Genomic DNA, 25,987 nt, shown 5'->3' with positions numbered 1-25,987 from the left:
GTGTGTGTGTGTGTGTGTCCAGCTCTCACCCAGATTCTGGAAGGGTTGCTCAAGTTTCCCACCGCCTTCTTCCCAACAGACAAAAGGCCTTTGTCACTGTTTCTGGCAGGCTCTATGATGTAAGCTGATTTTCCTACCCAAAGTAGCTTAAAGGGTAATAGGATGGATTCAGTTTCCATTGTTGACTGCTCTCGTGGGAGAGAGAATATACATTTACCAGACTCCTTACATACTTTTGTCGCGGGAAGGCAGGTTGCCTTCTTACTGTCTTGTCCAAGGACTGGGGATCTTTTTTTCCTTTGAGCTTTTCCTCTGTCCCATGCATCTTCTTTCCGTGTGCATTTTTCTTTTCACATTTATAAGTCCTTGCCACAGTCTTATTCTGCTGCGACTGGAGAACTCTGTCTAGTCACCTGTTGAGGAAAAAGGAGATGGTGGATCAGAGAGACAGGTAGTTCTCCCTAATCTGGTATCTTGAAAGTTTAATCCCTGTGGTGGGAGAAAGAGCCTAGAGGAACTAGGCGAAAGGGTGGAAGCAAACGCAGAAAAGCTGCCCCTTACTGGAAAATGGTGAAAGAAGGTCAAATGCAAATGAGCTGAAATAAATGCGAGGTCATTTGGCTGATTTAGGATGCTCTGTTGAGAATCAAGGACTCCCAGAATGATGATGTCAGGGTCAGTGGACCTTGAGATTAGTGGGCTGTGCTGAAAAACAGCAAGTCCCTGTTCATAAATCACGCAGGGTGGACCCACCTGGTGTGTGAACAGGCAGGAGCAGCCTCTGTCTGGTCAGCATGGTGGGCCTGTGATGGTGCTGCAGGAGGCCTGGCCTCCAGTCTCTTCTCTGGTGTTTGCCTCTTGGGGGCCACTACCTCCCATCTTCTTTTCCTTCCTTCCTCCGGCTTCCCTGTCACCTTCGTTTTTTTTTTTTTTTGGTTTCTTTCATCTTCTATCAAAACAGCACACACTGAAATGTCTGACTTCCTTTAACAACTTTGTTTTTATCACTAAGTCATGTCTGACTCTTGAGTGACCCCATGGACTGTATAGCCCACCAAGCTCCTCTGTCCTTGGGATTCTCCAGGAGAGAATACTGGAATAGGCCACCATTTCCTTCTCCAGGGGATTTTCCTGACCCAGGAACTGAACCTGTGTCTCCTGCATTGGCAGGTGGATTCTTTACCACTGAGCCACCAGAGAAACCCCTTCTTTAACAGCTAGTTCATGCTTTATAGTTTTCTTTTCACTAACTTTGGGATGACTTTGGCTCTATCACAGTATGGACATGCAAGGGAACAGAGGTGAAGCCCATGTAGTGGGTACTTTTCTCCTTTGTAAATGTTACACCCTCAAAAAGCTGGCATTAATTGCTGCTATATGTAATGAAATACAGACTTTAAATGTGGGCTCCGCAGTTGTGCCATGGAGCTGAACTTACAGCCTTTTGTCCCTAAACATCCTGGGCCCAACTGAGACAGGACTCCATCCATCTGGAGAATGGGAACCCATGGGGAGAAGTCGGAGTGGGGGAACCTCTTCCAGTTACTACGTCTTCGTGGGTGTCAGGGCCAGATCAAGGTGGACAGATTGCCCAGATGTGCACGTGAAACCGTCTTCATCGTCACCTTTCTCCCCCTCCCCTCCCCATTATAATTGAGTTTCTGTGCCTCCAAAGGAGAGCATTGGGCTGGTTGATGAAGAAAAGATGTTGGATCCCTTGGCCCGGAAGGGATCCAAGCTGTGGCTGTAACAGAAGTGAGCAGCCACTTTTCCTCCTCTGGCAAGTTCTTGGGTTGGGTCTCCAGGGGTTGGGTCAGAGCTGATGGTCCCCAGGGTCGAGGCCTGGAGCCCGGTTGCTGTCCGAACTGCCTCTCACCACACTGGCTTCCTCTCCCGAGTTGTCCCAGCCCTGCTGGTGACCCAAGACAGTAAGCTTCTGCCTCTGCTCCTCTGCACATCACTCTGTCCAAGGGCAGCTCCACATCGGCACGTCCTTCTCCACCCTCGTCTCTCCCGTCTTCTCCACAGCATCTGCCATCTCCAGACTGTTTTCTTCCTCCTGCAGCAGCTGCCCTGCAGGTTTTCTTCCTCCGTTTCTGCTGCGTCTGATTCCCTTGCTGGCTTCCCCGCCACCCCTCTCCCCTCCGCAACTTCTTGTAATTATGCTGCTGTTCTTCCAGGCTCCTTAAGGGTAGACACAGCATGCAGCTCAGTGTCCTTACAGGAGGAGGGAGTGTTTGGAGAGAACGGACAACTGGAGGAGACCTTCCCCGCCTCCTCCACCTTCCCCAGCACTCCCAGGCCACCATCATCTGCCCGCTGACCTTTGCTCACAGCCTCTCATACTGCCTTCCCTCTGGTCCACATGCATCTCTGTTTCCCACCCTCAGCGCTTACATTGCAAGGGCAGCATCCTTGCCACGTTCGCATTTCCTGTTTCTAGTGTCTTCTCCTCCATCCCATCCTCCTCCAGACTGACCACCCTTTTTCCTGCTGCTCCCTGCTCCTTTTCTCAGGAACACTTACTGACAGGCCCCAGTCCTCTGCAATAGTCGCAAATTTTTTTTTCAGCAACTGCATCCCTTTTCTCCAATGATATCTTGCTCCAAACCCTGATATACAGCAAAACAACTGGGCAGGATCGTTCTGGGCGTGCCACCCAGGACCCTCTGCCCCTTCTCCCCCTCTCCATCCTGCCCCGGGGCTTCTTAGGAAGTCCAGATGTTCCATGGAGCAGAACTGAAAGAGTTCTCTACCTCCTTAAGGCCCAGCTCAGTGTTCACTTCCTCCCCAAAGGTGTGTTTGCTCATCCTAACCGGAACCGGAACTCATCCTAACAGGAACCGGAACCGCCTCCTGAAGTTCCGCGGTGACTCCTGGCTCCCTGACTCCTGGCTCCCTGTGGGATTGTATCATAGTTGCGTCGCTTGTATACACGGCTTGTTTCCACTGGTGGAGAGTCAGCTCCTGGCCGCCGGAGAGTGACTGACCCTTGCCCCAAGCCCTCGTGGCAGAGCGTTTTGTGCAGCTGCAGGGCTGCGTCTATAGGACGCACACAGGCTGTGGCATCTTGAGAATCCAGGTGCAACCAGGTGCTACACACAGAATGGTCTCTGCTCGAGGTTGACTTGTCTACCCAGCTCACACACACCAGGCCGAGAGCTTTTGTGCCCCAGTTTCAATAAGACTGTGATACATTCTTGTTCCATCTGCGGAGGATTTCCTGATGCCGGGTTCTGCATTAAGGTCGTTTTTATTTATGAGAGGCCAGCCTCACTCCAGGCAGAAGCACCTCAGGCAGCCCAAAGTTGATTTGCCTCCTGCCCATGAGAACCCACTAGTCATAGCAAACACCCTCTTCCAACAGCTCAAGAGAAGACACTACACGTGGACATCACCAGATGGTCAGTACTAAAATCAGACTGATTATATTCTTTGTAGCCAAAGATGGAGAAGCTCTGTACAGTCAGCAAAAACAAGACCGGGAGCTGATTGTGGCTCAGATCAGGAAGTCCTTATTGCCAAATACAGACTTAAATTGAAGAAAGTAGGGAAAAACCAGTAGACCATTCAGGTATGACCTAAATCAAATCCCTTATGATTATACAGTGGAAGTGACAAATGGATTCAAGGGATTGGATCTGATATACAGAGTGCCTGAAGAACTATGGACGGAGGTTTGTGATGCTGTAGGAGACAGTGATCAAGACCATCCCAGAGAAAAAGAAAGGCAAAATGGTTGTCTGAGGAGGCCTTACAAATAGCTGAGAAGAGAAGAGAGGCTAAAGGCAAAGGAGAAAAGGAAAGCTACACCCATCTGAATGCAGAGTTCCAAAGACTACCAAGGAGAGATAAGGAAGCCTTCCTCAGTGATCAATGCAAAGAGATAGAGGAAAACAAAAGAATGGGAAAGACTAGCGATCTCTTCAAGAAAATTAGAGATACCAAGGGAACATTTCATGCAAGGATGGGCACAATAAAGGAGAGAAACAGTATGGACCTAACAGAAGCAGAAGATATTAAGAAGAGGTGGCAAATAGATGGGGAAACAATGGAAACTGTGAGACTTTATTTTGGGGGGCTCCAAAATCACTAGTGACTGCATGAAATAAAAGACATTTGCTCCTTGGAAGAAAAGCTATGACCAACCTAGACAGCATATTAAAAAACAGAGACATTACTTTGCCAACAAAGGTCTGTCTAGTCAAAGCTATGGTTTTTCCAGTAATCATGTATGGATGTGAGAGTTGGACTATAAAGAAAGCTGAGCACCAAAGAATTGATGCTTTTGAACTGTGGTGTTGGAGAAGACTCTTGAGAGTCCGTTGGACTGCAAGGAGATCCAACCAATCCATCCTAAAGGAAATCAGACCTGAATATTCACAGGAAGGACTGATGCTGAAGCTGAAACCCCAGTATTTTGGCCTCCTGATGTGAAGGAGTGACTCATTGGAAAAGACCCTGATGCTGAGAAAGACTGAAGGCAGGAAAAGGGGACAACAGAGAATGAGATGGTTGGATGACCTGACTGACTCTATGGACTTGAGTTTGAGTGAGCTCCGGTCGTTGGTGATGGACAGGGAAGCCTGGCGTGCTGCAGTAATGGAGTCACAAAGAGTCAGACACGACTGAGTGACTGAACTGAACTGAACTGAACATGCTCCTTCACGATAAGGACGGCAACAAGCATGAAGGGGAGGGAGTCCTTCCATCCAGCCACAGATTGGCCACCTTGCTCAGCCTGGTCAAGATCTGAGATTGAAATTGGCTCTAAGTTGAGGGCAATACCATGGAGGGGCTGCCCAGGGTGAGGTGGTTGGTGTTGCCTCAGCTGCCAGGCTTCATAGAGGCTCCCATAGTACCCAGGCCTTTGGCCTCAAGCCCCAGGCCAACAGCAATTGGAGTCCCATAAGGAAGTGATGTTGACCTCCCAGGAGGATGTTACGTTTCAGGACTCCCTCTAAGGGCCAGCGTTGCTGGGTAAGGGGTCCGTGGATAGCTGACGTGATGCATCCCCATTCCCGCTGCTCCCCACATCCCATATCTCCTCCAGGTCTTCACCCTGCTCCCCGGTCTCCTCACAGCAGTTCTCTTCCAGCCGCCAAAATGAGTCTCCACAAAATCAATCCAGTTCAGCCCTCTGCTGCAACACTCCCAGGATTCTCAGGTCCCTCAGACTGAAAGCCGAGCTCTGGGGTGGCCTTCAAGACCCGTGTCACCTCGTGACCTCACGCTGCCCCTTCCCTCCATCCTGACCCCTCCCCCACCCAGTCTCTACTCAAGGGCACCTCCATGGACAACAGGTCAGCTAAGATTCCTCAGCATGTGGGAACAAGTCATCCTGAAGTTCCTGATTGAAAAGCACTGGTCTTTAGAGCAAATTTCAGGTTGTTATGAAGTCAACTGAGTGAGTCATGACCAGCATTTTTCTGACAGTGAAATAGGGTAGGAAAATGTCAGAGCAAGGGGACAGTTGTTTTGTGTGTTTTGGGGCAGGTTGTGTGTGTGGGAGAGGGGACAAGATGAAAATTGTGTTTCCTGCCATGCGACTCAGGTCACAGAAGTCTGAGAAACACAGCTCTAATCAGCTGGTCACCGAGCTCTCCAAGGGTGCCTCGGTCAGTTGACTGTTTAGAAGCCTGTCACAGTAAAGCCCGCTGTTCTGTCCGCTCAGGGCAGGTGGGCAGACTTCCTTCCGGTTGCAGTCCCTCAGGCCGGCCCAGCCCGGGCTGCGTTGCTTTCTGTGTCCTCCCACAGGAGCCCTTCCCGAAGCTGCTTTGCTGCCCTCTAGTGTCGGCTGGTGGTCTCGACTTCAGGGCGACAGCGGACCTCAGCCCTGCTCCCTCTGGCCTCCCACGATGCTGGGCTGAAATGCGGCCTTCTCACAAGGGCTGTGCTTTATTGGGCCGGGGTGTGTGTGTGAGGGTGGTCTTTAAAGATTCAGGCAACCACTCCTAAACCTTGTTTGGTTTGCCCCGGGGTACAAGACCACCCCAGACTCTCTAGAGATCCATACTGGAGACTTTCTGCTTTGGTGGTTCTGGCTCCAGGTCTTCAGCTGTTTAGAGCTGTCCATCCATTTGACCATGGCAGTGACCTCTGTGTCTGCAGTGGGGAGGGGGCCTGGGGTCTTCCGGGCCCCTTCCTGCCTTTTCAGAGATTATGCCTGCAACAGGACCAGTCCCTGATTGTCTCGCTTCCCTGCTGAGCAAGGAATACCTAGCGTGGCCTTGTCAGAAGTCGCTATTTCTGGGCAGTCATTGGGATGAAGGGGTGAGCTATGTTACCCCACCTCCTCAGTTCTTACCTTCAATTTCTGAACCGTAATAAAGATCTGATTTTAATATTCATAAATGAAGTTCTATAATACAAGATTGGCTTTTTTCTTTGATGTTTTAATTCAAGAGTAAAACATGAAAGTTTTTTTTTTAAACATTTTTTTTATGTAGCAAAATTCCTACTGATGTAGAGGATAAAGGGTTTTTATTGTCAGCAGAACTGGACATATTAAATCTGGAAATTCCTAGATGGCTGGGAGGAAATGTGATCGCTGCCTTCAAGTTACTGAAAGCCTCACCTGGAAGCTCACGCTCCCCTGTATGACTGTGGAGGGCAGAGTTAGGACTGGGGCAGGAGGAGGCAGGCACCCACTGGAGATAAGGAACAACTTCCCCAAAGCTAAAGAGACTGAAAGAGCAGAAGCAGCTGCCCACAGAGGTGGTGGGTTTCCTGTCCCTGCCAGGGTCTCAACCAAGGGGGTGTCTGTCCACCTGTCGTTATGGCTCTGACCAAGATGACATCAAGTGGTCTGTAGCTATGAAAATATACACACTGAGATTGTGGTCTGTGAGGAAGGAAGATATGAAAAATAACTTATTCCTGGGGAGGAATAAAGGGATGAATAGGCAGAGCACAGAGGGCTTTTAGGGCAGTGAAACTATTCCCTCTGACCCTGTAATGGTAGATGCATGTACACTAAGTCACTTCCGTTGTGCCAGCTCTTTGCAACTGTAGTCCATGGGATTCTCCAGGCAAAAATACTGGAGTGGGTTGCCATGCCCTTCTCCAGGGGGTCTTCCCAACCCAGGGACTGAACTTGCATCTCTCACATCTCCTGCCTTGGCAAGCAGGCTCTTTACCACTAGCACCACCTGGGAACCCCAGTGGTGGGTATGTTACACTTTGAACATCTATCCAAACCCCCAGAATGTACACCACCATCAGAGTGAGCCCTGAGGTAACCTGTGGACTCTGGCTGACTGTGTTCATCATTTGTGACAGATGCGCTGCTCCGGTGGGGGATATTCCTAGTGGGGAAGGCTGTGCATGTGTGAGGGCAGAGAATGGTCGGAAATCTATACCTTTCCCTCGAGTTTACTATGAGCCTGAAAAACTGCTCTAAAAAGATAATCTGAAGAAAAAGAAGAGAGGAGTAACAGTAAAATAGCCTTTTTAATTAAATCTATCTATCTATCTATCTATATATATAATGCATGTAATATGTATTGTCTCTAAAGAAAGCACAGTAGACTAGAGCACTGTCATTTTGTAGGGGACTTGCGTCGTGTTTGGAGCAGAAATCTTTTGACCTGCTGAACTTTCTGATGGAATTATGCATGTTTCTGTTAATGTTATATTCTAATGAGTTTGTTATTTAACCTCTTGTTCTGTGTCACAGGGTCATTGGTTTCCTGGAAGCTATTGTCTGCATAAAATTTGGACAAGATCTCTTCTCTAAGACCCAAATACTCTATGTTGTGCTTTGGCTTCTTTGCGTGGTAAGTCATTACTTTTCTACTTTGAAGTGTTAAACTCCCCATGGTCTCTTCTAGAAAAAAAACAAGACCGTCTTATGCACCAAGGTTTCTTAGACATTTATAGAAGGCAAGACATAATACTTGTAATAGCCCAAGATTGGCCATGGGATGAAGTTCAAGAACAAATACACAGGACCACGTGGCACCCCAAATTGGTCCCCTTTGTAGGTCTGATCACATGCCCCAAGCAGGTGCATAATTATACTCCCATTTGTTTCACTCGTGAGCATTCGCCTACATTTGCTGAGAATGTCAGGTCTGCCTTGAAGGGACAGTTCCTGAGCCCTGTAATGTGTATATTACCAAGCGTTCATGTACAAAACGACAGACTCTGGTTTACAGGCCATGTAAGGGGAGGGGGTTTGGAGGCAATCAGGCCACGCTATTTCTTCTCCCCTGGCCAATGTTATATATAGGCCACGCTTGTGTTGGGTGTGTTTTCCTCTCTGAAGGGAAGAGTCCTGGGGGCCTCCAGCTTCATTGTCCTGGGACATTTCCCTCATCTCTCAAATGAAACAGGATCTTACCTAAAAAATTTTTTAAATTTAAAATTCTGTGATTGTCCTTTTAATTTGTTTTGTTACTTTGGAGAAAAGTCTTATTTTACATTTAAGATTCTTCGCTTTTACTTAGTCTAGAAAATTAACTCGGGCTTTTAAAAAATTTTTATTATTACCATATAAACTTCAAACGTGGAAGTACATAAGGTCGCTCCCCCTTCACATAACGCATCACCCAGATTCAGCAGTTACCCACCAGTGGCCGGTCTCATGTCCTTCTGTTCCACACACACCGTCCCTACCCCAGCTTACTCGGAAGCAGGCCCACTTTTCCTATTTCAGGATGTCTTTCTAAAAAAAGACAGGAAGGCTTTTCTGTTTAGTGCAACCGCCATGATATTATCACACTGGAAACAGAATTCAGCCCTTCATACTGTTCAGTGTTTCCTTCAAGTTTGTATTTTCTAACAGTTTATTTGAATCAGCATCTACTCATTGCAATTGGTTTGTATGCCTCTTTTAATCTACATGTTTCCCTCCATCTCTAGCACTTTCTCCTTTGCAGTTTATTTGTTGAAGAAACAGACTCTTTTGTCCTGTAGGTTTTCCCCTTGTCTGGTTTTACTGATGCCATCCTTACTGTCATTTACCAGATTTCTTTGTCTTCTGTATTTTCTATAAATTGGTAGCTGGATCTAGAGGCTTAATCAGATTCAAGTCTTTTTTTGTTTGTGTTTTCCTTTTGGCAGGACTGAACTTTGTATTTTTAAAGTGTTTTTATTATCTTTCATGGTGTCTATTTTTAGGATTACTTGTTAGAAATCCTAACTATGCCAGGGCACCTTGAACCTGTGCTGTTTTATCTTGAATAGTGAAAGGGGAGAAGGATCTCGTTTGTCCTCAAACTCCAGAATTCAAGCTCAGATGTATTTTTTCCGTCACAGTGAGATAAGATGTAAGGATTCGTTGGAGGGGATGTGTGTCAGACGGGCCAGGAAATGTTACTCTTTGCTCCTTACGTTTCTCTCTGGCATGGGCGCCCCGGCTCTGTGAATTGTAGCGGGTACTCATGGCAGGCAGGTGTGGGTGCAGCCCTCCCCTGGCGCCAAGGGGACCACAGGCAGGTTAAGGCCGGCGGGACTCCTGAGATGTGGGCAGAAGGCGCTTTTCATCACAGTCTATTGCAGGCCTCCTCCGGGGGCATCAGTAGCCAGAAGAGTCTCCTCACGGCCGGCCGTGTCCAGGGAGCTGTCTCTGGTCACCCATTTGGCCGGGCCCCTCCAGTCTCTGTTTTAGAGACTTTCACTCTATTTTACTGATTAGACACTTAGCATCCGCCTCCTTAGGTTGGTGAATTTTGATGCACCTTGGTGTCTGTGCGATGGTAACTTTATCGAGGACACGACCAGTTTCTCAATCTCTCCATCCCTTAGCGTGGTCCCTTGTAAGTCTGTCATGTGGCCGAGTGCTCATCAGAGCTGCCCTGATGTGGAGCCACACAGGTAGGTGACTGGCAAAGATGAGATTTATTCATACTTACCGTGCGCCAGGCGCTGCTCGAAGCACTTTTCACACGTTGCATATTTGAGCTTTACACTTTGAGGGGATACTTTGTTATCCCCTCTTTCCCAGATAAAGGCACAGAGAGGTCCCCCTAACTTACCTAAGGTCACACAGGTCGTCCATGGCAGAGCCAGGGCTCAAACCCAGAGAGTCTGGCTAGAGATTTCTGCTCCCCTCTCCATGGGGGTTCCCTTCGGAGGCCCTCCAAGGGCACATGGGCATTACCTCTGCCGACTACTGATGCTCAGACATCATCTCGGTGTGTGTGTACAGAGCCCAAGGAGCTCCGGAGAGAGCAGCCGACAAGCTGGGTGCAGCTCAGGCGATCACATGTGCTCAGGGTCACCCGGGATCACAGTGCACGGTCCTCCCATCCCGTGGGCACCCAGCCTAAGCCCCGAGGCGAGGCGGCCGCCGCCTCCCGACGTCACCCCTCGAGTCAGCCATCGGGCTCCCCGCCATGTGACCCAGCTCCACCTCGTCCTCTCCCATCTTCTCCATCCTGCCCTTCAGATCCGTTCTCCACTCTGTTGCCAAAGCGGTCTTCCAGAATTCAGGTCGGAATCCCTTCCTCCCCGCTTAGAATCAGTCTCGATTGCTGGGGCTTGAGAGGGCCCAAGAGAACAGTATCTCCCCTCCACCACCAGGTTCAGAGCAGTTAGGAGACAGGCAGGAAGAAGGAAGGCTGTGGAGGTCAGAAGCAGCCGCTGTATGACCGGGAGCCCACATTCTCAGTGTCCACGTCTGATGCCAATGAGAGCCTTCCAATCGCGAGCCCAGGAGCAGACACACTTTGCTCTCCAGCCTCAGAAAAGCCGGCCTCCCCTCGCTGAGAAAGGAAGTGGCCCGCTTGCTCATCCCTGTTCCCCAGTCAGTTAAGACACACTGCCCCCTGGGGAAGGGGTGAGGGAAAGCCGCAGGGTTACCCTGGGAAGCTCCCTCTGCGGGGCAGAAATGGCGGGAAGGAAGATGGGTCCCCAGCACACACCCAGCAGCAGGAATACGAAGTGCCCGCGTGTTCGGGGCCATTACTGCCTGGGTGGTTCTCACACCCAGCCCTGCAGTCCCCAGTCCTCAGGCTCCACCAGACTGTTCCCGGTTACTGAACACCTCAGCGCGTCGTCCTTCCAGACCTGTCCTGCCTGTACCCGAGAGGTTTCCTTTGCCCACGCTGAGTGCTTTGCCCTGCTTTTTCCTCCACCTGGTGAACCTTAATGCCAAGACCAACCTTCCATCTGCGCCCCGCGTGCAGTACACTCCGGCCTGCAAGGCAGACGAGAGGACTCCCTCCTGCACGGCCCAGTCCCATTCTGTTCATACCTCCTCAAGCTCTGGCCCCAGCGTGACATTTTCTGTGGTGTTTATGTCAGTCTCCTCAACCTGGCACTTCCTGCTGCTCACAGAGAATAAGTCTCCATCGTCCTTTTGTGTCAGGGACGCTAGCACAGCGTCTGATGCACGGGAAACACTCATCAAACGCAGGGAGACGAGGGGGGTGAGGTCCAGAGACGGAGACCAGGAGACCCAGACACGTATGACGAGACAGGCAGGCGTGAAGACTCGAAGCGCCCCCGCGCCGGAGTCACAGGAAGATGGCGGCCTGTTTGGGGAGCGAGGGCGAGAGCAAGGCGGAGGAGGAGGGGGTCGGACGTGTCTGCCTGGGACCAGCTCTGTGTGTCGGTGGAAATTCAGGGTTTTTTTTTCCAGTGGAAAGACTGCCTCACGGAGCAGCTGGAGGCTGGGAGAGTGTGGAAGGGACGGGATGGAGGAGGGCTGAGCCTGAGGGTGTCGCTGGGAGCTCAGGGAGGGCCTGTCCCAGGCAGTGGCATTGAAGGTGCAGAGAAAGGGCGGCAGGAACCTGGCCCAGCAGGCGTCTCCTCATCAGAGCTGGGGAGGGCGGCTCCAGCTTTCCTGTTTGGGCCACTGGTGGCTTCCGGTACTAGTGACTGGTTGAGGGGTATCCGAGAAGCTCGTTGAAAGGAGGTGTGTTAAGGTGTGAGGGACCATTAGATTTACAGGTGAGGGTGTCTTGTGTCATTGGAAGTTCTGGTCTGTCCAGGAGCTCTGGAAAGACTTGGTCAGCGGTGGAGACACAGGAGTCAGGAGGTGTCCATGCTTGGGGTAAATGGTAGGAGCCATCAGCTTGGTAAGAGTCGGGGGCCATAGTGAGGGGAGAGGCTGGCTGAGGATGGGGACCAGGGAGCAGCCACATTTTAGAGGCTGGGCCGGGGACGAGAAACAGCCACGGGGAAGAGGACTTTGCAGATAAGCAGAATCCCCCAGTTAGTGTTGTCATGAGTGCCATGGAAGGGGAGCTGGCCTGAAGAGAAGCCTTTGGCTGGGATGATTAGGGGCCCCCACGGCCTTGCACATGTTTCAGTTAGAGAAAAAGAGTGGAAATAAAGTGTGGGTTTAATAAATATTAAAAGATGTGTGTGCCCGGCACATTTTATAATCACGGTTTTTAATTAAAGATCAAGATTGGTCTCAGTCTTAGGAGGGAGGCAAACATTTTTCAGTAAGAGAACAAGTTTACGCCATGTCTCCACGCTAAGAGAAACAAAGCCCCCAGTTATTCGCCTTGATTGGGAAGAGAGTATACACAGAATTTGTGATTAATATAGAAATAAAGGCCCCGTATGCTGGTTGATAAGCTGCCACAGCACCAGTTGTCTAATGAGTCTGGGTGGATTTGAATGCTGGTAACCATAATATGGAAGCCACACCTGGGCCTGTGTGCTGCCTTGGTTCTCAGCCCTCACGTTTTTTCTTTCCTTTTTTTTTTTTTTTCCTTCTCTTTCTTTAAACAAAATCTGCACAATTGCTATTTAAATGCCAGGCCTTGACATTTTAAGTAGGTACTTGCCTAGATTTCCAGAGGTGTGATTGCAAACCCATAAATTACAAGCTTTTGTCTCCTGGGACAAGTGTGAAAAGGGCCTCTTTTACCCAGGTGAAGTGGTAAATTTGGCCACCACAGCAGGTCCTTTGCATGGCGGTTGTGATGATAAGCATCTGCCACGCAGCACCTGCCAGTGTTTGCCTGCCCCCCCCCCCCCCCGCCCCCCTGCAAAGCAAGGTCTGCCCAGCTGTCTGCTCCTGGAGCAGCCCTAAGCTGCCAGTCTGCCCTCCCAGGGCAGGAGAGAAAGCTGGGGGAAGAAAGCACCGCACGTCTGCCCTCTGGTGGGCGAGATGCGCAATGACGACCCCCGCAGCACAGTCACGGACTGGTCCCTGGAGGTGGAACCCCGCCTCCCTCCCCTCCTTTGCAGCCTAGGCTGTCCTGCTCTCTCCCTGAGGAGCTGACACACGTAGTTTTACGTGCTACAGATCCCCTAGTCTTCCCACTCTTGCCATGCCGTGAAAACAGTACATTTAATATATGATGCCGTATATTAGAAATCTGAATAAGTACTGGACTGTGTTAAAGATTAGAAGTCGTGTTTCATTTTATAATTTTAGTATATTCATTCATGGCTTAGTATTTTGATGGGGAGATACGAGCTTTCTTAAATAAAAAAAACACCCGAATATACACCAGTTTCAATAAGGATTTAATTTTTTTTTTTAATGAACTAGTGGGTCTTCTTATATTTCATGTTCTCTCCCCGCCATTCCGCTATTCCCACTTCACTGGCATGGAAGGACCAGGGGAGCACTCAGATTCCTTTCTTTTTTGACCCGTAAGGTGACTCCGTGCACCCAGCAGACACTCCACGAATGTCGCTGACCTGGAGGAACTGGACCCGGACTATGCTATAGGCCGCCCGTGACGAGAAGGCGCAGCCCCTCGTCCCCTTCAGTCCGGGCTCCGCCCTCCGGACTGCGGGCTGGGCACACTGGCTCCTCCCATGATGCCTTTCTTCCCCCGGGAATGGATGAATGGACAGATAAATAATGGATAGCGCTCTAAAGACATGTAGACCTGAAATTAGCATTTATTTTGATAGACACCCCTAAAATTTGATCCAGGTATGTAAAGAAACCTGTGTTCTGGTTTCAGTCTTGCCACCCTCTAACTGTGCATCTTTAAGAAGGTCATTTGCCTCTCTGAGCTTTATTCCTCTGCTGTGAGATGAGGATTGAGATTAACACCTCTAGATTTAAAGTTATGACTCTTAGAAAGAACTGAAATTATTCAAGAAGAGAAGATTACAGCATAATTTCACAACTATTCCCATGGCTGAGTCAAGGGGACAGGTCCCCAGTAGGAAACGCAGTGGAAGAGATGGAGGTTAGACCTTGAGGACCATGTTCTGTCATTGGGTTCCCAAAGTAAGGACTTCTGAAGAAACAGAACAGTAGAAGCGCTTAGGAATTGATGCTTTCAAACTGCGGTGCTAGACAAGACTCTTGAGAGTCCCCTGGACAGCAAGAGATCCAACCAGTCCATCCTAAAGGAAATCAGTCCTGAATGTTCATTGGAAGGACTGCTGCTGAAGCTGAAGCTCCAGTACTTTGGCCACCTGATGCGAAGAGCTGACTCGTTGGAAAAGCCCCTGATGCTGGAAATGCTTGAAGGCAGGAGGAGAAGGGGATGACAGAGGATGAGATGGTTGGATGGCATCACCGACTCAATGGACATGAGCTTGAGTAAGCTCCAGAAGATGGTGAAGGACAGGGAAGCCTGGCGTGCTGCAGCCTGTGGGGTCGCAAAGAGTCAGACACGACTGAGCGACTGAATGACACCACGTAACAGCAGAACTGGCAGTTTGCTTGGTTTTGGCGACTCCCTCACGGTCACAAGGGGACGCTGAGGCCCGGCTGGGGGCCTTTCCTGTCCTGTCACATGGTGTAGTCCAGGCAGCCAGGAACTTCCCCCAGCTTTCAGTTTTTTGACACATTTTTAAACTCTGGATTTCTAGGTGCTATTTTTTCCCTTAAATTAGAGCATAATTTAGGGTGTAGGGGGCCTGGTGAGGTACACCAGGGGGGAGTGGAGGTGATCCCAGCCTCTGGGTAACCATGGACCATGCCTGTGTGTTTTCACACAGTCTCACAAGACAACTTGACCTTGTCTTTATTTTCCGATCTACCTAACAGAAAAACAGAAGCAGCCAGAACTGGGATCGCAGTGGGGCTGCTGAGACTAAACAGTGCCGCGCCCAGGGCAGCGGTGTCCTGCTGGGCCCCGCCACCTCCACATGGACATATGTCCTGCTGGGCCCCCAGGCACCACTGTGACCCTACACGGAAGGAAAGCTGCTTTTTCATTCAGAAACCCTCTTCCTGGGCTTCCCTGGTGTTCCAGTGGTTAAGAATCCACCTGGCAATGCAGGGGACGCTGGTTCGATCCTGGTCGAGGGAAGATCCCACCTGCAGTGGGGCAGTCAGCCCCTGCTCCCCAACTCCAAGCCCACGTGCCATAGAGCTCATGCTGTACCGCAAGAGAAGCCACCATAGTGAGAAGCCTGCACACTGCAACGGAGAGCTTGGCACAACTAGAGAAAGTCTGCATGCAGTAAGCAAGGCCCGGCGGAACCAAAATATAAATATTAAAAAAAAAAATCCTGTTTCCCTCAGAAGCTGACCGGCTGAGTCCTCCTAATTGACTTTAGTGATGGGGGGCAGGGTGCAGAGGATGGACTGTGAGACTCAGACCCCAAAAAGAGGTACAAGATAGAGGCCGATACGTGCTCTTAGCCAGAAGCCACAGAGCTGCTCAGAAAATGCACCTACCTGATCCCACACCTGGAAGAGATCGTCATTCTGACGGCAGAGTCACAGTGATAACCACATGAAGTGAAGTGAATGTCTCTCAGTCGTGTCCGACTCTTTGTGACCCCATGGACTATACAGTCCATGGAATTCTCCAGGCCAGAATACTGGAGTGGGTAGCCGTTCCCTTCTCTAGGGGATCTTCCCAACCCAGGGATCGAACCTAGGTCTCCCACATTGCAGGCCGATTCTTCACTTTACTAGCTGAGCTATCAGGGAAGCCCAGCCAACCACGGAGACACTGGTAACCGAGGTCTCCCAGCTCCTCTCTCAGAAAGCCCTCGCGGTCTTCCTCGCTGCCTCCCGGGGTCATCGCTGCCGCACCCAGCTGTGCTGTAACCGGCGTCCTGGGGCAGGAGGCAGAAACTCCTGGAGACGCCATGTGTGAATTCCCATCGAAATCCTAAAGTTCGGGAAAATGGAATTTTTGGTTGCACCCTCATTCTAAAACTGTTTTGTGCTTGTTTTTCTCTTCCAGGCTTTCACCACCTTCCTGTGCCTGTACGGCATGGTTTGGTATGCGGAGCACTACGGTCACCGAGAAAAGGTATACAAGGGAATGCAGAGATGGCTTTTTGTGTCTGATCACACCCTGCTTGGCACTGTAGCTGGGAGCACAGTCACGGAGGATGGGGCGTGGCCGGCAGCGCGTGGGCAGGGTGTCAGCGCCCTCTGCCCCGCCCCCCCGCCGCCCCAAACACAGCCAGTTCAGAATTCACTTCCTATAATTGCCATTCTTGCTTGGGACTGCCCTGTTCAATAGCTCCCGTACTTTTATCCTCATTTCTTACGAGGGCTAAAACTTTTAAAATTATTTGCGAATTCTTTTTGTTTGTGTTTAATTGCGGGGCAAGCCCGGGACCAGTTTTTGCAAAGCTGGGTCTTTCACCCTGCGCAGGCCTCCTCCTGCGTCCCAGCCTGGGGCTCCCTTGCAGAAACTCTCGCCCTGCTTACTTCGTTGTGTGTGCATGTGTGCGGGCGTGCTCAGCCACTCGGTCGTGTCCTACTCTCTGAGACCCCATGGACTGTAGATCGCCAGGCTCCTCTGTGGGATTTCCCAGGCAAGACTGATGGAGGGGGTTGCCATTTTAGTCCTCCAGGGGATCTTCCTGAGCCAGGGATTGAACCGGAGTCTCCAGTGCTTCCCGCGTTAGCAGGCGGATTCTTTACCACTGAGCTACCTGGGAAGCCCTCCTTTCCTAGTAGAGGAGGATTAAGGTAGAGGATTGATGTGAGGGGGCTTAAAACGCTATAGCAGTCTCGTCAACTGGGATTTTTTTTAAGTGAAAATAGCAGCTTTCATCCTCTATTTATCCTTTTAGTCTAAGGAGCTAAAGGCACTTTCTAGAAGATCTGTTCTGCATCACTTGGGAGTAGCCTTGCTCTTAGAGCTAAGAGCCTGAGCACCAGGCGGTCCTGCCCTTGCTGGTGGGGGTCCCTAGCCCGGGAGAGGCCTGGGTGGAGCACCCTTCCTTGTTTGCTGGCACCCTCCCCTTGGGAGCACTCCATCCCACCACTAAGCCTGCCTCTCTCTCTAGACCTACTCAGAGTGTGAAGATGGCACCTACAGTCCGGACATCTCCTGGCCTCACGGGAAAGGTTCAAAAGGTATTTTTCTCTCTCTTTTTCCTGCTTATTGCTCAAGGCCCCCAAAGCCCAGTAAAGGGATTTCTAATCAGAATTTATCCTTATCCTCTGAATATTGATAAATATCTGGAGCCCTAAATGGTCTCCAACCTACTCACTTGCATGTCTCCTGTTACTTATTAAGAAACAAGCAAAAAAAAAAGAAACAAGCAAAAAAAAAAAGAAACAAGCAAAGTGCTCATAGGTTCTGCCCAAGAAACTTGGCTTCATAAGAAGAGGCGCTGTGTGGTCCTGCCTCCTCTGAGATAAAAGGACAGAGCGAGACCCCACTGTCTCAGCCATCCTGATGGGGATGTTCCTCCTCTTGGCTTTCATTGTGAGTGAGAGGGGTTAGGAAGAGTTGTGCGCCAGGAGAGAAGCCTTTCAAAAAAGAGGCGGATCTGCTTGATCGCGTTGATTCAAGAGACAGACCATCGTCAGAGGGATTTCAGCAGTGTAGTCAGGGATCTCCCACTGGCCTCTCCCCAAGGAGCATTCTGGAAAGATTTGGGGCCACCTGGTTATTTTTAAAGAATTTGGCTTGTAGAAAAATGACCCCGAGGATGCTCCACTAGACAGTGCTTTGTCAGTTATGAACTGATCATGGGACTTGACTAAAAGGAGAGACGTGAACACCAGAGACCTTGAATGTCAACCCTAAAACTGGCTCAGCAAAGCGGGGGTGAGGGAGGGACAGCTCTGCTGAGTTGCTCTCCTGATTCTTCGGGGTGAAGCTCAGCACAGCTCTCCCTGGGAAAACGCTGCAGAGTGCTGGTCACCCTGCTGGAGGTGGTTTCTCCTGAATCCACCAACTACTGTGGACTGCGGATGGAGGTGGGCACAGGGTTTCTCCCCTGGGGGCTCCCTTATTCAGAACCACTCCCCCGCCCCTGCCGCCCCAGCTCAGAGATCAGTCCATGGCACTTCCAGGTTCTCCAGTGACAAGACTACAAAATATAAGCAATGGTAGAGATACGTTGAAATGGAAGGTAGGCCGACGGTTTAAAAAACAAACAGAACCTGAGCCCTGGAGCAGAGAATCTTGGCTCTGCTGCTAGGCCAGAGGTTGTCCACGTGCCCAACTCTGGGGCAGAGCCAGCCTCCTGCCAGGAAGTTCCGATGACCTTCCAGACCTTACACACCCCCTGCCAGAATGCCCACCCCCACCCCAGCTCCACTGCCCCGGCCCCACCGTCCAGCTGGCTGGGAACCTGCTGATTGCTCAGCTCTCAGCCCATGTAGACGCCTTTCTCTGAGTTCCCACACGACGGAGCGTGACAAAGGATGCCGGCCCTGTAGACCTTGAGCCTCTCGCGGGCCCTCGGCATCTTCCCAGGTGACTCCTGTCTGTCCTGAGTAATGGGAGGCCTCTAGGTCAGACCCCCAAAGTCGTGTAATAGCTTTCATATCTGTCAAGTCAAGAATTCGTTCCAGTTTAGAGATTTAGAAACTACGGTTTGCAGCCGACCAAGGTGGGGAAAACGTCGCTGGTGTGTCCTTCGGTTGCGAAGGTAGACTCGACACCCACATGGTGTAAGTTTTCACGGGCTCTCCTCTGTGCTCTGATGTGATCTATGCTCTCACTTCTGGCCCCCAACGCCATGGACCACAGTCCACCCTGCGGGGAGTGTAAAACATCCTCAGGACACCCAGGCCCTAGCTGTGCTAGTTAGCCGAGGGCCTGGGCTTCTATCAGCCAAGTCAGTCAGTTCAGTGGCTCAGTCATGTCCGACTCTCTGCGACCCCATGGACGCAGCACACCAGGCCTCCCTGTTCAAACTCATGTCCACTGGGGCGTGTATGCGTTGGTTTATTAGCAAGGTCACTAGATGGCGCCCGAGGATCAGTGGAAGAGCAGCGGGCAGCCCGGGCAGGGAGAGCAGGGGCAGAAGGCCAGAGCCTGGGCCCACAGCCTGCAACGATGCTGACGGCGTGTCCCGATTCCTCTTGACCAGGTTCTGAAGACGGCCCCCCCAAGCATCCAGGCAACAGCGAGAGCCATTCTTCCAGAAGAAGGAATCGACATTCCAAGTCAAAAGTCACCAACGGAGTGGGAAAGAAATGAAAAGACCCTGGTTCATAATAATACAAGATGTGTCCAGGGAGTGCCTAGAACTGGGAGGGGACGGAATCGGCTGGACTTGCCGGGAGGAGGGAGGTCGAAAGGCACAGCGTGATCGGGAAGGAACGGGGCTGGAGAGGGGGTCATTATTTGAGAGCGTGGGTCTTGTTTCCCACAGCCCAGCCCCGAAGGGCAGATGATTGCAGGAGGGGCTCGGGCCTTTGGGGGTCCCTGGTAACTTCAGCACTTGGCCACCGGTAGCAGGACGGTGCTCGGAGGAGGAGATGGTAGCTCTTTACTCAGTTGCCGGAGCAGCTTTGTGCTTCCTGTGTGGTGGGTGCCGTTTAAACATCTTCACTGAGACAGGGCATCCCACCGGGACAGCTGATGGACAGGTCGCCACCGTTTTCTTTCTCTGAATCTGCCCTTCCACTTGACTGACTGGTTTTAAGCCCAGCCCACTTGACTATGTTTTATTTCCTTACTGCTTGTTTTTTAAGTTGGGATGCTTATATAAGCCTTCAGAAGCCACTGCTGACGTTGAATTGGAGGAGGGCTCCCCTCTCTCCTGGAGGAAAAAAAGTGGGGAGCTTTGGTGTTACATTTAGTAACCTCCTCCCCCCTTTAGGACCTGAAACCACATGTGGCAGGTAGACACCAGGCTGCGGGAAGGTTAGCTCCCCACACAGGATCCTGGGCGTTAGACCAGAACGTTCCCGTTCCCTCGCCAGTGTCCCTGGTCAGACTTAGCCACAGCGCACAGGCGGGAACCTCCCCGGAGGCAGTGCTCGCGACCCCGCCCCCAGCCAGGTGCCTTTTCCATTTTACTAGTTTTCTTTCATGGTGTGTTGCTGACGTTGTCTTTTAGTCCCACGTGAGGTGCTGGTGAGTATTCCCTTTCATCCGTGCCATGCTCTAGACCACTGACCCTGATAGTTCACCACCTCTGATGGATCCCTGTTTTAAATAAAATGGTTCGCGTTAAAACCCATCAAATTTGGCCTCCGTTAAGTGCTCATTTCTTTGTATCTTATTGGTGCTTTTCACTGTTTGTAAGCAATCGCTGTGTTTTTCAAGTGGCTTTAGGATACTGTGAATATGTTTGTGTTTTATGTAGTGAGAAGAAAAGAGAAAAAATATATATGTATTTTAGAGGGCTTGCAGACACATATGTTCCTTTTCCTAAACTTCCCAGGTGATCAATAGGAAGTGAACAAGATAGTCATTGTTGTATTTTGCGTGTGTGCGCTAAGGGAATGGTTACATCAGCCAAGTTGGATTGATTTTTCTAACAAGTGACCAGTACCCAGTTGATTTTCTCATAAACTCGCTGAAACCAATCGCTTTGTTCCCTCCTTTCAGAGCGCAAAGGTTTCGATGCCTTTTCCCCCTTTAAAGAAATCTTTAACCACAGCCGTCATGTTTTTCTTTTTCTGCAAAGAATTCCGGGGTGGAGGGGTTAAATGAATCATGGAACGCTCAGGTCACTTCCTGTGCCCTGGGCCTCTGGCAGCCACTCGGTTGAGAGCCCACTCAGACATGCTCCAGAGAAGTGTTGCCAGCCCAGTGGCTGGGGGCTGTGGGGGTTGCTGTGCCAGCCGCAGCTCTGAGCGTGCACATGCTCTCTGAACAACAGTCGCATCCTTCCGATTAAAGTCCCAAAGAGAAGCCAAGAGACACCCGCTCTGTAGACCCGATTGCACTTCCATCACTGTCTTAAACAGGCACCGTGTAACACTTGTCTTACTTCGGAAGTTAGGTGAATGTGTTTTGTTTGGCTTCTCTGAGAGCTTGAAGGTACAGAATGTGTATCCCGGACATAGTGTTCAATTCCACTTCCTCGTGCTGGGCCACGTCCCTGAGCATCTCCAGGTTCATTTTCTGACCAGTAGCTGGTCCAGCTAAGGAAGGGGTTGCTTCTCCAAGGCTGCTCTCAAGGAGGCCCTGCCCAGCGTGGGTGACCTGGAAGCGCGGAGCACACATGAGACATTGTTCCTCCATGGCCTTGTACAGAATGGCCAGGAAAGTCCCCAGATGCTTTCCATGCCCTTTCTTTGCCATGAAACTGCCCTTTCCCCTTTCAGTAAGTGCTCTTACTACAGTGGTTCCAAAACCAGTGCTTCCCTTGACCAGCCAGAACCACAACTGCCGCTCCTCCTGGAAGCCGTGACTCTGGACTTGGTCTGCTTTTTCCACGCATTTCTAGGAAATTAGGCTTCACTTTGATGGAAGGAGAGCCGAGTTGTCATATAATATCAGAAACGATTCAGTTGCAAGTGATCTCACTTATGTCGTTTACAAAATGCCCTGTTATAAGACGCCATTGTTCTGAAGGTGATCCTCATAGAATGCTGTATGTATATTTCTCTGTAAGTAGCATTGCATCAAATGTTTCATTGTTCTTGTTCAGTCTCTTAAGTCATGTCCGACTCTTTGAGATTCCATGAAGTGTAGCCTGCCAGGCTCCTCTGTCCATGGAATTCTCCAGGCAAGAATACTGGAATGTGTGGCTATTTCCTCCTCTGGGGGATCTTGCCGACCCGGGGGATTGAATGCGTGTTCCTTGCATCTCAGGCAGATTCTTTACCACTGAGCCACCAGGGAAGTGCCAAGTGTTTAGTACTTTTTCCTCTTTGTCATTCTTAAAGGTCTTTCTATGACCTGTCCCTGCTTTTCCTGTGTCTATTTTCACCATTTGTAAAAGCCTTGGGCAAATCGCTCCCACAGCAGTGCTAAGACACTTCATTGACCCGTTTTACGCATTTTGATGATAAAAGACGAAACGCCAGTCTTATTTTCACCATGATCACTTCTGTAGTGAGTTCATGAGAAAAGTACTCACCTAGGGGAAATAAAGTTCTTTACCAAAGACGACAGACTCAGCCCTCCTGGTCCCACTCTGAAGCCACTCTGCATCATCTTTAAGTGCTATCTCCCTTTGTCAGGGATCTCTCTTTGGAATTGGACCCTTGGGTTTTCTTATTTGTTGGTAATAGTGCACTTGGTCAGGCCTTTACAGGAGAAAGCTAAATGCAGGCTGGAAAATAAATATTTAACCACTAGAAACCAGAGGAATTGCGCACTCTAAACAAGGGCATTAACTCTGGTGCTCTGTGCTGTTTGAATTATGGTCAGTGACCACAGCAGCCCACCACGTGTCCACCAGGTGGGCTTCATGTACAGAGTTCTTACTGCTGTGAGAACCAGGGATGCCCCAGCTAGGTGATTGCAGTCCTTAATGTAGTGCCCACTTTTATGATTGAAATCAACATATGAGGAGAGCTGAGACTTCTGTTCTTTAGTGTTTTATTCCAAGGGCATCTCTTGCCTTCATTGTGTGTGTAGGTTCTGAGGGTTGTATTACTGGGTTCTTTGCAAGTTTCAACATTAGTAATGGCTGAGACGGAAGGGCTGCAGACTCTCATGGCTTGGCCACAGTAAGTTTTTACAGCATTTCACTTTATCAGTTCATTCTAAACCTGATACCAGGACTATCACAGGTGACGGTTACCAGATTTTTTATTGAACTCTGATATTATCTTTGATGCAGGAAATACAGCTTTTTTATTTTGCTATCCTATTTGAAGGACTCATTTGCTATCCTATTTGAAGGACTCATTAATGTCTACCAAAGAAGAGGGTAATCATTGGGTGTGTGTGTGTTTGTTTATTCAGTGTGTGGGAATGCTGAAATGTAAAACTCTTCCTTGTCTCCTCTATTTACTGAAGACTGCCTTTAATCCCTTTCAGAAATTCATCTGCGGTTCTGTCCACCTTGACTTTCCCTTTCTTCCATCCCCTTCTCATAAACCTGGAGAGGACAGGAACATCATTCAGAAAATAGAATTTGCCTCAGAGTTTTGCTTTTCCAGCTGATGCAACCCACCAGCCAACCTCCTTAGCCATTCTGGGCTCAGGCTTGAACCTCTTGGGCCCCAGGTATTAATTTTGTTTGTTTTGTTATCCGAATGCTCTGAAAACATTGCCTGCAAGTTGTGGGCATTGATAATGCCCCAAATGGCAAAAGGTTTTCTTCCATGTGCCTGGCCTCCTGCCCTCCCTGCCCCCGCCCCCCACCCTACACACAATCTCCCCAGGCCCTCAGATACCAGTGTCCCTGTGTGGGACATACTTTTGTGGATGCTGAGGCAAGGGGCCTCATGTGTAGCTTTGCAACCACAGGAAATAAGGTTTATTTGCCTTTCAAAGAGGAAAGGTAGATGAACCTGAGACCAGGACCTAAAATATTGCATCCTCATGTCTGAAGTCTACCTACAGTAGCCTTAACTACAGTTGTTGAACTGCAAGTGGGGTTTGTGTAATAGTCCATCCTGGAAAATCTGGACCATAAACCTCGCTGTTCCCACCCGCCTGACTCCTCAGTCTCATCAATCCAACTACATCCATCACAAGGCGATTAGAGATATTATGGATGCAACCCGGGAAAATCTTAAAGATTCCCAGGTTTCAGAAGAATCCTCTTAGAATTCTTAGAATCCTCTCCCTTCTCTTAGTCTGGAGGAAATCCAGGCCAGGAGCTGGGGTGGGGGGGGGTGGTGAGTTCACTAGGGCCGCTGCTCACAAATCTTCCACACACAGGCATGCAGGGGACTGGGATCCTTCCAAAGACCTCCCGACGGGGGCTCTGGGAACCTCTCCTTCTTCCCATGTGTCTCCCGAGTGGCCACTGCAGCACTCAGCTGGCTTTCTAGAGAGCTGAGTACCAGCGCGGCCCTTGCAGTTACAAGAGAAAGGGGCACCTGAGACACCTGCCCCTCCCACTCCCCTGCTCGTGCCCCTGTGATGTGTGTTCCTCCATCCTCTGAGTTTGCTGTTATTCCTGTTTTCCGGAGTCATGGGGCTTAAGGACTTGACCAAGAGCACACTCGTGGGTGTCAGATCAGCCCAGAGCCTAATGCTGTCTCTCCCACTCCAGGCTCCTTAGTCTTGTGTGCAGGTCTTAAGCCCTATTACTGGCCCTGAGCCTGCACCCATGCCCCTCACCACCTCCCTCCCAGCCGGCCTCAACAAAAGGATGATGAGAAACCCCAGGCAGCGCCCACGGCTTTGCCTCTCCTGCTCCGGGACTCGCTGTGTAGCAGTGGTCAAACCTCCCAGCCACCGCAGACGCTGACCCTCCGAGTGGTTTCAGCTGGTTGCATGCTTGGTGGAAGGGATGACCGGAGTCACGTGCTCCTTGAAGCAGGATCCTCGCTCCATGTGGGTTCTTTCGCTGATGTTTTGATGCATTCTGCAAACCGCCGGAAAGCAATTCTTTCTGCGTGTAGCGGCTTCCTCTGCCCTCAGGAAACTGATTTATGACTTGGCCAGGCCATAAACCTCGGCTCTTCTGAAAAATGGCAAAGTATGGGAAAGAATGTAAATTATAAATACTGAATTCCTATGGTCAGCAATAATGTAATGGCCTGGCTTGTTGTGTTTTGTGTTTTTTTTCTTTAAATATGGCATCTATATGGCTTTCATTTCTAAGGGGCTAGATTTGCCACCACCACCACCCACCCCCCCATCACCACCATCACCATATTTTCTAGGGAGCAAAGAAAACCGTGAAATGTCCCACTGGGATAGGGTGTTTTTTCCACAATGAGAAGAAGCACTTTCCCATGTGATGACTCACTGGTCCAAGGTGGACATGCCGCTCTTCACCAAGAGGGACGGGACCCTAGGTCACAGTGACATCACCACAGTCTGGTTGCTCTGCTCCAAACCAGCCGTGGTGTTGTCACTTAGCAAACCCCACCCCCAGTTTTGACTTTCTAGGAGGAGGTTTTCCTGTAAGATTGTTGGAGTCCTCTCCCTGTCCCTCTTACCAGTCTAGGTCAGCTCCCTTGCTAGAAACAGACTTCTCACTTCCACTTGCACCACTGCTGGTACCGTCCTCAAAGACAGCTTCAAACTCATCCCGAAGACCAGCTGGTGGCTGGGTTTGAATTTTCATTCCAGCAGTGGGTCAGCTCCTGGCTTAAATTTCACATGAAGGGCAGAAGCAGCTCCTTGCTCTGCTGAGGCAGGATGGAGCCGCTGGTCACTGCATAAATTCCTGCTGCCCTCCTCTGCAGAATCCAGTGCCTCAGAGGGCTCTGCTGGTCCTCAGCATTTCTGCCCTTAAACCCAACCATGTCCCCAGTACAAAATGATGGGTGAAAGCTGCGAAAACACCCAGGGTCCCAAGCTACTGCTAGAACAGCCCTAGTCTTCATAGCATCTATTAAAGTCAGTGGGATTGTGTTTTCTTTGGTCAGGAAGTGTGCTAATAGCAGAGGAGGGTGCATGAGAAAATGATGCTCGAGCTCACAGGGGTGTCTACCCACAGAAATATATAGGCTCACAGGCACCTTTTCACTCCCACGCTCGCCTTCGTGCCCTCTCTTCATTTTCTTTGGATCATATTTGATCCACAAAATGCCAAGCCCAAATCTAGCATGGGACCTGCCAGACCACACATAGGGTGTGAAAGAGAGGGCCAGAGTTCTCAGAAATGTCCAAGGGGAGGTTGTATGCATTCTGACCACCAGGGTAGCCTCAGTTGCAGTTCTATTCCTCAAAATTGTGTCTCTGCCAGAAGGTACTACGTATGTACCTCTAAGTAATTTCAACAGAAATCAAAGATAAGCCCAGCAGTGATGACCATAGAACATGTACATGTCAGCTGACGGTTAATTTTGTGTGTCAACATGACT

General features: G+C 50.1%; 1 protein-coding gene across 1 annotated transcript in view; it reads left to right on the top strand.

Annotated features, from left to right (window-relative positions):
• The window catches only part of PTDSS1 (phosphatidylserine synthase 1), a 68,013-nt gene extending 47,731 nt beyond the window's left edge, over window positions 1-20,282 (top strand). The window contains exons 10-13 of the mRNA XM_010833477.1: window positions 7,679-7,778; window positions 16,077-16,145; window positions 17,137-17,206; window positions 19,180-20,282. Of these exons, the coding sequence (XP_010831779.1) occupies window positions 7,679-7,778; window positions 16,077-16,145; window positions 17,137-17,206; window positions 19,180-19,289 (349 nt within the window). The 3' untranslated portion in view covers window positions 19,290-20,282. The remainder of the gene's footprint in view (window positions 1-7,678; window positions 7,779-16,076; window positions 16,146-17,136; window positions 17,207-19,179) is intronic.
• The last annotated feature ends 5,705 nt before the right edge of the window (window positions 20,283-25,987 follow it).

This window comes from Bison bison, unplaced genomic scaffold (assembly GCF_000754665.1).
Source record: "Bison bison bison isolate TAMUID 2011002044 unplaced genomic scaffold, Bison_UMD1.0 scf7180017863702, whole genome shotgun sequence".
In the NCBI taxonomy this organism is placed as follows: Eukaryota; Metazoa; Chordata; class Mammalia; order Artiodactyla; family Bovidae; genus Bison; species Bison bison.
Note: the sequence above shows the minus strand (reverse complement) of the source record. Positions and strands in the feature narration are given on the sequence as shown.